We start from the raw sequence: 13,749 nt of genomic DNA, 5'->3' as shown, positions 1-13,749 counted from the left end.
AAGCTTACAGATGTGTTGTCTTTGAGTTGTTCGTGTGTATATGTCCACCTGATACATTGTTTTGGGAGCAAGGTCTTTCTATTTACACATTCTCAGTTCTTAGCACAGCCTTAGCTGGGGTTTTTAATACTTGATAAAGTTTTGCCCTATTCTGAAATAGTTTAAGTATTGTACCTATTTTTTCCTAGGTTATTTTTTTATTGCAATACTCCTTTCATTTTTATTTAGATTTAATACTACCTATATTGATAGTTTAAAAAATCATACAGATTCTTCAAAGAATTCAAAATAACAAATTATTTTTTCTAAAGAAAACAAATCTTCTAATCAGAAGTATGGAATTGGGACTTACCTGATGATTCAGTGGTTAAGAACCCACCTTCCAATGCAGGGGACATGGGTTTGATCTCTGGTTGGGGAACTAAGATCCCACATGCCATGGGGCTACTGAGTCCCTGCACGGTTTAGAGCCCGCACTCCAACACTAGGGAAAGCCCATGTGCCACAATGGAAAAAGATCCCTCATGCTGCAACTAAGGCCCAACATGACCAAAAAAAATAAATAAATAATAAAAAGAAAAAGAAAAAAAAAGAAGTATGGAATTAAGGACAATAAATAATGGCTGAAAGACTAAACTTACCTTTCAGCTTTTTCGAAATGCAAGAAAATGAAAAAGGAATTTGAGCAATCAGATGTCATACAGGGTACTGAAAATTGCTTACTGATGAATATCAGTTAAAAGAAAAGTAAACATCCAAACTATATTCCATATAGTGATCTATAGTCTGATATAGTTAGGATTTCTGGTAGGATATTTTGCTTAGTTGCTAGATATGCTTGGCAAGTATTTAGAAAAAGTAATGTAAAATGGGAGAAGAGACATCTACAGTAGACAAGAGTTCCCTCATTTTTGATGAGAGGAAAAGTACTTTATTTTGATATCTTCCCTATAAGAATTGAAAGCTTATGAATAATTTTTAGATAGTCTGCAGTTGCTGGGTCTCTGACAACTCACCCTGAAACCAATTGTGGAATCTGGGAGACGGGAACAAGGTTTTCATGGATATAACAAAGATCTACACCCTTCAACCTCTTGGGCAAGGAAAGATGAAAGAATGTGTGATAGGGAAACAGCAGAGAATGTAAATTTGGAATCTTGAGTTTGCCTCTACCACTCAGTAGCTGGGTGATCCTAAGTAAGTTGCTTAAACTCTCTTAAGATTCCACTTATTTAAAATATAGACAAAATGGTGGCTCTTACTCAAAGTGTGAATGAAACTCTAATGAAAAAAGGCTGTGCCCTAACACTGACAGACTTGGGCTCTCTTTCTGAACAGATACCATCAGGAGGCATGTTTTTTTCATCAGAAGGAATTGCAAATGTTCCTTTTTTGGGAAGCCCTGAAACTAGACACAACATTTTTATGTGAGAAATAGAAATCAAGACAGAGCCACACAGAGAGTCCATTCTCTCAGAATATTATATATTTTGCAGAGAATACTGAAGGAGACAGAGGAACATGATAAATACTTATAGGGAAGATTAAACATTTTCAGAAGTGTAGAACAAGAGCTCAGCAAATGCTAACAAAGATTGATTCAAAGAAGGGCTGACTCTTGTTGCAAGCCAGCTTGGTTCAGGACTCTGTGTTACACTCAGAGGATGAGTAGAGGTAGAATGATCAGAATATGTAGTGTGCTCTTGGCTAAGTTTAAGGATTTTTATGTATTCTAGTGAGTAGAAGCTTGAAGATTTCATCTGTCAGATACATGAGAATGTACATAATTTGCTTTAGTGTAATCAGTTCTTCTCAAGGAATTAGTATACTTCTTTAAAAAGCTATAAATAGCAGAATCCCCATAGGTATTTATAAATAGATAAGTCAAGATTATAGTTACTAGATCTAGCAAAAATCTAGTAATAATCTCTTATTACATGCTATTACTATCTTAATTTTGAAATATTACTGAAGCTTTTGGGAGGATTAACTGAAATGCTAAAAGGGTTTTGTAAAGATTAAGAGATTAAACAAATGTAAAGTGAATAATAATTATAATGACTATCTTGCTGTACCAACATTCTTACTGTTTTCCTTTCACCATTTCAATATGTAATATCCCTCAATGTAAAGCTGCATTCATACAAAAGCACCAGTGATAAACTTCACCTTGGCTGGTAATTTCTAATTGGGCTTGAGAGACTCAAAGTTTTTCTTTTTCAATATTATTTTTGATCTCCAATGTTTATAAAGTTATTCAATTTTTATGAAATTTTCTAGAACAAGTAGCTAGTAGATTATCTGCAAAAGGTATTTCTGGTAAGAATATAACCCCCATGAATAGGAATACACTGAAAACTACAAATGTATTATTTATGCTGTTCTTTTAGCTCCACTTTTTCTTTTTAAAATTCTAGCTACCTGTTGTAAGAAGGTCAGAATAATATTTAAAAAATAGCTAAATGTTATAGGCTCTGAAGTTCTTAATAGCACATAATATGATGAAAATGATAGAATACTGAACCACAGAGGTCACTAAAAGATGCAGTTAACAAATATGATGCCATTAAATTAAAACATGTAATTAAAATGTTATCCCCACCATTTAAAATTTACAATGAATAGTGTTTCTAATATAGCTTCTATGGGGTCATCTAAAGGACATTGCCCAAGCTATGATTTTAATTCCTTTTCTTATATTTATGCCAATTAAAGAAAGCTGCAAATGCATTCCTATTAAAGAAACTTATAATCCAATGTAGGATAGTAGCTCCCAATCAAGAGAATGAGGAATATGGCCCTCAAAAGACATTTTGTTATTTTTGGAGACCATTTTGTTTGTCATACCTGGCTGGTATGTGAGCTGGTGCTACTGGCATCTGGTGAGTAGAAGTCAGAGATGCTACTAAACTTCTATAAAGCAAAGGCCCCATAACAAAGATCTGGTCCTAAGTGTCAACATGCCACTGTACAGAATCTTTGTCTATCATAATTCGTCCTTTCAGTTTATATATTCCAATATAGCCATAAAATAACCCCAGCAGATAAAATGATCTAATATTGGCAAAATGTCAGAAAATGGCCATTCTTATAATTTGCCAATGAAAGTGGAATATCAATTGAAGTAAATGTTTTGGAGGCAATTTGTAACTTCACAAATCTTCCTCTACTTGCCTTTGTACTTTCTTTTTAACTTGAAGTTTAGCCGAATTACAATGTTACATTACTTTTGTTACAGGAAAGAACTCCGTTGGATCTGTTTCTTTTACTTTAATCTTGGCTTCTGGTTGCTTTTGTTCGCTAAAAGGATACTGTCCATACATAATGGCTTGTCTTGGGGAACCCAGACCCTCTACCTGAATGTTAAACCAAAATGCTTTTGTATGGTACCTTGTCTACCTGTGGATGGCTACAGAAAGGAAGAAATTAACACATCCAATCCCAGAAATTGGCCATTCCAGGAGATATCTGCAAGATTAATGATCCTCTTACTTTTCTTCCTCACCCCACATCCCGTACCTCTGTTCTATAAAAGAACCTGACATCCAGCACTGATAAAATAGTTATTTTGAGACATTAGTCTCCCATAGTCTCATTCAGTTGGTTTTCCAAATAAAGTCATATTCCTTGCCTTAACATTTTGTATGTCGACTTACTGATCTGTCACATGGCAAGCAGAGCGAGCTTGGACTAAATAACCCTTTCAGGTGTACAACAAGCAATTTGATAATTTTGTATCTTAAGTACCATGCAAAGTTATTGTAATATTATTGACTATATTCCTGTGCTGTACATTTTACTTCTAAGAAGCATTTCCTAACAAATTTATATAACGGGTATATGTAATTGTATTGAAATAGCCATTCTCTTGCACAAACAAGTGTTCAATAAGGAAGAAGTTAAATAAAAGAGGATACTCATAATAGGCAATGATAAAATATGGTAGAATTGTATATTCTAACAAGGAATGATGAATACGATATGTTACAGGTTATAAATAATTAAGGTTATATGAATTTATAATAATTATAATGAATTTATAAATAATAATTATATTTATAATCAAATTTATTACTTACATTTATATATATGTATGTGCACATATATGTGTACATATATATTTATTTATGTGTGCATGTATCTATAGCAAAAGTCAGGAAGGATACAAAGTAAATATTAAGAAAAAGAAGAGTCAGTCATGGAGCATGTTTTGAAATGCTCACTTTTTACTTTAGAAAGTTTAATATTTACACTTCTTTCAAGTGTGGGAAATTTGTAAAATCTTAAAAAATACAATAAGAATACATCACATAATAATAAGTACACATAGACACGGTCTGTTTGTAAGGGCTATGTGAGGAATTCATTTTTTGAGTAGGTTTTAATTAGTGTTTCCTGGTGAAAGGGAATTAAAGACAATTTGGAACAATTAGAGGAGACCACCACAAAAAACTGAGTGGAACTCTGGGCAACCTAAAGAAAAATGGGTAAAGTAGCAATGTAGAAACACTCAATTATAAGAGTTGTGATTTAAATTCAAATGAAAGCTCTCTTTTTTTTAAAAAAAAAGAAAATGCCTTAATTGGACACAGCTTAATTAGCATTTGCCTCAATCAAGCAAATTAAATTCTTCAATACTGAACATATCTATAGGAAACTTCAATTTCTACTTAAAAGTTCAATTATTTTACAAGTTTTTTTTTATATTTGTGTACTTGAATCTAATCATTTGCACAGTTTTAGTTAAAAGAATTCAGCATGAGAGATTAAAAATATTGAAGAAAGAAAAAAAAATATGAAATTATCTTCAGTTTGCAGCTTGCTTTACAAAGATTTAGAAATCTCTTTCTTGTACAGCTCAGTCTTTCAAAAGCATGGCTAGGCCTTTTCATGTATAGTTATAACCTTAACATTGTAAAGGTAGCAATTCATAGATAGAATCATGGGGTCAGCAGTTCATACTTCAGAATTCTAAGATATCCTTAATAATATTGAGTTAACACCTGAGGAAGTACATTCATTTGATCAATGCAGAAATGTTGCTGCTCAAATACCTAAGTAGTTAAAAACCAATATATCAAGGAGTAGAAAAATCCACCAGTGCTGAACTATACTTATTTACATATTGTCTTAAAGGTATTATTATTATAACCCCAAACCAGACATGCCCCAGGGCTCCATTCATAAAAATAAGCAAATATCATTTACTGGGAACTAGTTCTTAGTCTTCAGAAGAAATAAAAGCATTCCATGTAAGAATTAAAGTCATTGTCAATTGTTCTATTAAAATGTTGTTTACAAGTGCAAGTTTTCCCAGATTTGTTCAGAGAAAGCTGTGAAAGCAATCTTATCTCCCATTTAAAGGCACGCACAGCCAAGTCACCACAAATTTTCTATTTAAATTTGAAGACTTCCTTATATTTTATCTTTATTCTGGAAAAAATATACTATTTATCCTATTAAATTTCTACTACTTTATTTAAGATATTTCACATTTTATTTCACTTCAGTTATGCTTTCCAGTAGACTGTACTAGTGAATTTTAACCAAGTCCATATAACAAACACATTTATTACAATATAACATCTTGCTATAGTCAAACAAATGATGTCATATCTTCACCACTATTTAAAAATTAGTGGTGAATTATACTTATCTATGGGCTTCCCTGGTGGCTCAGACAGTATAGAATTTGCCTGAAATGCAGGAAAGCCGAGTTTGATCTCCAGGTCAGGAAAATCCCCTGGAGAAGGGCATGGCAACCCACTCCAGTATTCTTGCCTGGAGAATTCCATGGACAGAGGAGCCTGTGGGCTATAGTCCATGGGGTTGCAAAGAGTCAGACACAACACTTTCACTTTCACATGGTTATGTATATGTATACACACACACACTATATTGGCCAAACATATATTTTGTGGCATACAGATTTTTGTTGTGCAAATGATGGTTTTAAAATCAGGGTTTTAATTTAATTTTTAATACAAAAGGTAAAGCTAAGAAAGCCAAGATTGTCTTCCAAATTATTGTATATTTTACTGTTTTAATTTTTAAAGAATAGATTTTTTTTTTCTAAAAATTTGTTTGGTATTTACTGTATCTTTTTGTGTTGGACTGGCCATCATTATCTTCATTTTACATGTTAGGAATCCAGAACATATGTCTTAAGAAAGTCACAGGGTGTTTCTTCCTGCCTCTTTTATTATCATGGTCTTTATTAATGAATCAATTAAAATAGATAATTATTAAGGACTTCTTACCTTCTGTGTTCTGGAGTAACCAAAGAGAGGGCTGACAGTTTTACAGTGTAGAGTCCAATCATGCATAGAATGTATTGTGAATGTTGCTCTGTAGAGAATTCATTTGCAACCCACTGGGCTGTGGGCCCTAAGGTCATGCAACCAGTGGCACTGATTATTGAACAAATTATGGTTAGTGAACCAAGAGACTCACAGCTCTTTGTTTGGGTGTTTGGATATTGGAGATGAGAAGCGTAATGCACAGAGAAAGTTACCATGTGAAACCAAACAAAGCATTAAAAGTACTCTTTAGGAATTGAGTCAAAGTTCTGTGGTATCATGTTGAAGAAAGGATCAAGCTGATTTCAGGCATCACAAGGTGGTAGGATTATTGACTGAAAAGAATCAAGGAAATAGCCAAGGAACAGTAAATATTCTAAAGAGGATAATGTTTTTATAAGAGTTGTTTAGTGGAGACATGCAGTGTGAAAAAGGACTGAGAATAGACAGGGCTCGGCTAAACTACTGATAACATTATATACCAGTCTATGGTATTTGAAACATGTGGTGGTGGTTTAGTTGCTAAAGTCGTGTCCAACTCTTTTGCAACCCCATGGACTGTAGCCCGCCAGGCTCCTCTGTCCATTGGATTTCTTAAGCAAGAATACTGGAGTGGGTTGCCACTTCCTTCTCCAGCGGATCTTTCAAACCCAGGGATCAAACCCATGTCTCCTGCATTGCTGGCAGATTCTTTACTGCTGAGCCACAGGGAATCCTTATTTGAACTATGCTGCTGCTTCTGCTAAGTCGCTTCAGTCGTGTCCGACTCTGCGACCCCATAGACAGCAGCCCACCAGGCTCCGAACTATAGGTCAAGGGAAACTATCGGCACTGAGATGAAGAAATAGGACATGGATTCAAATTCATGAACCTGAGTTCCTGCTTTATGTACTTAGTGGCTATTTGGCCAATTGTGTAACCACTCAATACTTCAATTTCTCCAACTTGAAAATAAAATATATCACACACATACATTTTTGAGTTGTTAAAGGATTAGACTAAATACACTAACACACTTATTGCCAGGAATAAATGAGCTTAATATTAATGTTCTTATTTTTCTTATTAATAGTTCCCACTATGTGAGCTGAGTTTGGGCCAGTTGATTATGAATAGATTAAAATGAAATGGGACAGAATGGCATCAGAATGTCAGATTAGAAGGCAACTGCAAAAATCGCAAGTTAAAATTAATACAGAACTAGTTTCAAGTTCTAGCTTCATTTATTTGTAGTGTCTTGGGACCAATCACTTAGCATTTTGAATCAAATTCTACTTTTCATTAACTATAAAATGGGACAATAACAATGCAGGTGGATGATTTAAGGAGACTGAATATTGAAATATTAGCTGTCTTTTTAAAGTTAGTAGCTGCTCAATAAATTGTAAGTTTAAAATTCTGATTATTGTTATTAATACTATAATCTTAGGAGCAGCAGGGACTCAGTAGGATAACAAGTGTCTGATTATGAAAGTAGAGAAGAAATGGATAAGTTCAAGGTGGGAAATTTGATAATTAATGACACATAGACTTAAGAAGTGATGTAGCTATGAAAATATGATTGTTGAATATTTTTAATAACATAATTTTGTAATTTCTGGGATTCTTTAGCAACTATTTTGTCTGCGCCCTTTGTTTTCCTTCAGAAGGAATCTGGCAAGCTTACAGGCTGCTTAGAGGACACCTAAGTTCACACTAAGAATCCAGTGTATGTAGAGTAGACTCTGTTTCTCACCCATCCGCAAATGAGTTTCTCATCTCACTGATGTGGTTCAGACCATGTTGATGTCTTTCAGATCTCACCAGTTACCACTTATATTTAATTATATGTTATGCTTTGCATTTGTTTTAACTTGCTTTCTCCTCACTGATACTATAGCGGACAGAGCATAGTTCTTATATTTCCTTTGTTTTCCCATCATGCCCAGATCACTCAATTAAGATAGTGAACTTAATGATATGGCTTGGCATCCTTTCCTACCAGAATATCCCCCAACATAGGATGATAATTTTCAATTCAGTAATTCTGTGTAGATGACTGTTAGAGTGGCATGGTTGGTTCTAGGATGTGTTCCTCCATTCATAAAGCTCAGCTTCTCTGCTGCAGGGGGCTAGAAGGGTTTGATCAGCTCTTGGTGATGGAGAGAGTTTCATGACATCACTCTGGTTTAGTTTGGTTCTTATTACTGTTGGTAGTCTTGGTGTGCTTCCCCTGTGGCTCAGGGAGAGAGAATCTGCCTGCCAATGCAGGAGACATGGGTTCAATCCCTGGGTCAGGAAGATCCCCTGGAGGAGGAAATGGCAACCCACTCCAGTATTCTTGCCTGGGAAATCCCATGGACAGGGAGCCCGAGTGGCTACAGTCCATGGAGTCGCAGAAGAATTGGACATGACTGAGAGATTCAACAACAACAATCTTGGTTTATGTGTTGGCCTCCACTTAGATGGTAAGTTTGATCTTAGTGTTTATAGTATTTTATTTCCATTTTAACCCCTTCTATTTTCAGAGAGTGCTAGCCATGCTACCATTCAACATTCCTGTCCTCAACCTATTCTCTTGCTGTGTGTAACTTCACTTGACCTGACAACATTCTGTGTACCCCTACAACTTTCCCTTGTCTAAATTTTCCGTACCTATAAGATGGCTGCAACCTTTGTGTGTTACCCCCATCATTTTATTTCCAGGCACACTCTGTAATAATCCTTTTCCTCCCTGCTGTCAAGGGAATGGACAATAAGCATGCAATCTGCAGGGAACTAAAAGCAGCTCTATGTTCTATGTTCACCCTTGACCCAAAGTCAAGGTGTCATAAAAACTGTTCATACTCTACTCTCGGTATCAAGGAGACATTAAAGTGCCCCTGGCATTCAATCTGGGATCAGGATGAGAGTTTTTACTATTTTACCATTTCCAATTCCATTGTCCATAGACATTTTACAGTACTCCTCTACAACTTGTCTTCAAGGAGAACTGCGGGGAGCACTTATTTTTTTCCACTGGTAAGGTAAGGAAAATCTTTACACAAATAACAATGCACTCCCTTACAGGCCAAGGACTCCTAATTCCAAGTCATGACTCTCTCGCCCCCACCACCCCTCAAATCTCCTTACTGGTTTATAGCTGGTCCTACTCTCTTTGTAAGACCCCTGGAAAGTGTCAGGTCCAAATTATTGGGGCCCTTTTTAAAATATCTGGTGCTCAATATTTCTTTTAGTCATTGAACTCAATACTATTCTAGGACAACAGGAAAAGTTTTACTTAATGTATTATACTGCTTAATAATAATATGCCAGCATTAGCACAGAAAGTGAGATAACTAGAGCAAAGGAATTCACTTTCATTCAATAATTATTTAAAGAATTTCTGCTGTTTTAAATATATATAAAAGATAAACAGTATTCAGTTTTAGAGTAAAACTAAGGGGCCTTATCCATTTCTTAAATAGTTGACCCTCTAGTTAAATGAAATGATTAATATACAGAAACTGTATGGAAGACACATTGGTTCATGTGATTTCAGACTAGGACAGTGTGACCCTGTTCATTTAGGTTTCTAGGAAAGTTTACAGGACTCATTTTTGGATATCCTTTCTAAAGTCTATCCATCTTACCATTAGAGAATCCAGTTATCTCTCCCCTTATAGCAGCAAGAGTAAAAATATAATTTCAGGGAACACTTTCCATTTCTTACTTTAGAGAAGCACGCTTGTTATTTTGTCCTGTTTTCAGAAAATTCCTAACTCATACGTTCCTCTAAACTCTAAGGATCACTGATCCACAGAACTCTCACTTGTACAAAACAGTATTAGAGATGGTCCACTCTGTAGAGAAGGAATAAGTACAATAAGAATATATAGATAGGGCCTACACACAAAATACCCATATCAGGGAAAGGCATGAAAATACATGGATGGGACTTACTCAACCTATATTCTCACACAGTTGAAAATTTTGCAATTCTAAATAAACTCTGAAACTGTTTTAGCTGAAATCTTGCCAATGTTTTCTTTTTCTATTGCTAGACTCATTGTCAGAATTATAAGCAATTTTTCTGCAATGTTTAGGAAATATAGTCTCTAAATGGACTTTCAATCATGTCATTAAAAAATAAAACTTGATAAAAATCCTCTGCTTTGCATTTCAAGTCTTTTTCCATTTAGCAGCTTCCTCACAACCATAAAAACACATGGGGAAAGACTGAGAGGAAAAAAATTCAAAAAGATATCTAACTTATGGTCAAAACATATGGGACAAAGTTGTCCAAAATATTGTCACAACTCCTCCATTAACAATTCATTCTATTGTAGAGCACTGTCAGACCTCCCAGATTCACTGACAGACTATTATATTCAGAATGGCTTTGAAAACTTACGGCACTTAGAAATGCTCTGGAGACATATAAAAATGTCTTTATTTAGAATGGAACATATAACAGCTGCCAAATTTGTAGGTTTGAAACCACTTCCAATAAGAATTAAAAAGCCCTCTTCCCAACTGAAATAGGGCTATCAATACATGACTTGTCTGCTCATGGGAAATAGTGGGTTCTTGTCTCTGATGTTGCAATTTAGTTTGAAATCACTTTCGTGATGACAGGGTACATAAGGATGATAAAACTATAAAGATGACAGTCTAATCTTCAAAGATCACTGATCATTGATAAAAGATTAAATAACGTAAACATCTGAAATGCCAGATTATCAGCTGGTTGGCACACTCTCAGTACTGAAGTATGCTGAGATACTACTGATAAGTGAAAATGCTTTTCTTACAAGTAATGCAAAAATACATCCTCCCAAGAGGTGCAAGTGAACTGTAATAGCTTTGAGTTTAAGATGTATATGTTTTCTTATTAGTGAAGCAATATTTATAGTGTTAATAAATGATTTATAGTAAAGTGCTCAAATAAATTTTCCTCTCAAAGTGAAGACTGATTGCTGAGAATTTCAAGCACCTTTAAATCAACACTTTTCCAAATTCTAACCACAGTTTTAAAACATACTTACAAGAATGATTAGACAGGCTGGTCCTATAAAACTCCAGATAAAGTTGTTTTCTGTGCTAAGCCAACATCTGAAAAGTAAATAATAGATAAAATCTATACTTATGTTTGTACGTACTTCGACAAAGCAAGAGTTTCAATGATATACACAGCTTATTCAGAATTGCATATCAAATATTTATGAGAACATCTTAACTTACACTTTGGTGGTGCCATAATATCTGTATCCTAATGATGCTGAAAATCCAACTACCACAGCTGGGCTGAGATAGCCAAAAATATAAAAATTCTTGTGCAAAAATCCTTTGTTATAGATGACTCCTACAACAATGAGATAGAGGTGGATGCCTTCAATGCACATCCATGCAAAGGCAGCTAAAAAGAAGTAGTGCAGCAGCCCAGCAACGATGGAACAGAAGAGCTAGACAACAAAGAAAGAACGAAACCATAAGCAATGCTTATTTTAACATTATTGTAGCAAAAAAATCTTGACTTTCTCTATAAATTATATTATTTTATATAATGCTTGATCACAGTAAAATATCCTTGTCAAATGTCAAGCTTTTTAATTGTACCACTTCCACCTGATTTAAGAGAACTGTGCTTCATCAATGTGCAACACTCATCAGTCCTGTAATAGAATTAAGTTGCTAGTCTTGTCTAGAGATTTATACTTTTTATACACATATGTGATAAACTGTGGATTGGTCACATGCAACCATGATTATCTCAGTGACTATGTTATGATTTGAGCTGATTTCTGTATTGGAGATGTCTTTATTTTAATCGTGCTCAAAGAATGAAAATTATTGCTAACACTATGTTAAAACATAATAAATAAGAGAGAGTACTGAATTTATAAAACAAATGAATAAATGATGATATATTTTACAAAAATACCCATTATACATTCACTTTAAGTTACAAGATTAACAGGTACATTTGAGATAGATTTCAGTAAAATGTTATCGATTAGTACTGACTTCAAACTTTAACTAGAGTTAGAAATAACCAACGAAGCAGTTATACATTTCTGTATTAACAGAAGTAACATAATTGGGCTTCCCTGGTGGCTCTGATGGTAAAGAATCTGCCCGTAATGTGGAAGACCCAGGTTTGATGCCTGGGTCAGGAAGATTCCTTGGAGAAGGAAATGGCAACCCACTTCAGTATTCTTGCCTAGAGAATTCCATGAACAGAGGAGCCTGGGAGGCTACAGTTTATGGGGTCACAAAGAGTCGCACATGACTGAGTGACTAACGCACACACACACAACCCAATTACTGGTGAGATAACATAATATTTAGACACTACACTTAATAGAGTATAAGTCAACTATAAAGAGATAACCTACTAAAATATATTTTAGAGCACTATATATATAAGGTTGGGGACGGTGATTAAAATCTGGGAACCACTTTAGTGCAGAAGTGAAATTTGAAATGTGGCTTGAAAATGGGAAGAATTTGACAGTTGAAACACAGAATTGAAAAGAAAGACTGAAAAAAATAGTTTTGTGATGAGGATAATGATGGGATGAAGACAGGGGAATTATGCATTGGAGGATAGTGGGGATACACAAAAATGAATGATGTTATAAATACCATTGAAAAACAAACAAAAACAGATATGGAGTTTACAATTTAGCATATATTATATTAAATAGGTGCTTTGTGGCATCTACTTCAGAAGAGAACATTGATAACTGATGGTTACCTCCACTACTTGGAAGATCACTACAAAGAATGGAAATATGGAGGCAACTGAAGGTTCTGTGGTCATGTTGGTGTATTTCTCTGGTCTCCAGCTGCAGAGTGGGCTGCAGCAGCTGCATAGGAAAGCCACTGATGTGCTCACGATTTCTGATGGCTGTTGTTATTCACTCGCTAAGTCATGTCAGACTTGGTGAGACCCCAAGGACTGCAGCATGTCAGGCTTCCCTTTCCTTTCCTATCTCCCAGGGTTTGCTCAAATTCGTATCCATTGAGTTGGTGATGCCATCCAAGCATCTCATCCTCTGCTGCCCTCTTCTCCTTTTGCTTTTGATCTTTCCTAGCATCAGAGTCTCTTACAGTGAGTTGGCTCTTCACATCAGGTGGCCCAAGTATTGGGGCTTCACCTTCTGCATCGGTCCTTTCAATGAATATTCAGGGTAGATTTCCTTTAGGATTGACTGCTGACAGCCACTGACTGAGCACAGCAAGACATTACTCTTCTTGAGAGACTTGCCATGTGACTTTGGTTGAGGGTCTTCTGAAAGGACTACTTCACAGGCAAGCTGAGCTTTCCTCAACTGTCCTGCTTTGTAAAGTGTTTCTGTGTATGTGTGGTAAGTCATTTCAGTAGTGTCCAACTATTTGTGGCCTCATGGACTGTAATCCATCAGATTCCTCTGTGAAGGATCTCCTCCAGGGGACCTTTACTCTCCATACCATCTCCTCCAGGGGA

At 35.3% G+C, this 13,749-nt stretch overlaps 1 protein-coding gene across 1 annotated transcript in view; it reads right to left on the bottom strand.

Annotated features, from left to right (window-relative positions):
• The window catches only part of ADGRL4 (adhesion G protein-coupled receptor L4), a 137,192-nt gene that overhangs the window by 22,906 nt on the left and 100,537 nt on the right, over positions 1-13,749 (bottom strand). The window contains exons 11-12 of the mRNA XM_040232474.1: positions 11,502-11,722; positions 11,306-11,372 (exon numbers count right to left, since the gene is read on the bottom strand). Coding sequence (XP_040088408.1) covers positions 11,306-11,372; positions 11,502-11,722 — 288 coding nt within the window. The remainder of the gene's footprint in view (positions 1-11,305; positions 11,373-11,501; positions 11,723-13,749) is intronic.

Source organism: Oryx dammah, unplaced genomic scaffold, assembly GCF_014754425.2.
Source record: "Oryx dammah isolate SB20612 unplaced genomic scaffold, SCBI_Odam_1.1 HiC_scaffold_28, whole genome shotgun sequence".
In the NCBI taxonomy this organism is placed as follows: Eukaryota; Metazoa; Chordata; class Mammalia; order Artiodactyla; family Bovidae; genus Oryx; species Oryx dammah.
Note: the sequence above shows the minus strand (reverse complement) of the source record. Positions and strands in the feature narration are given on the sequence as shown.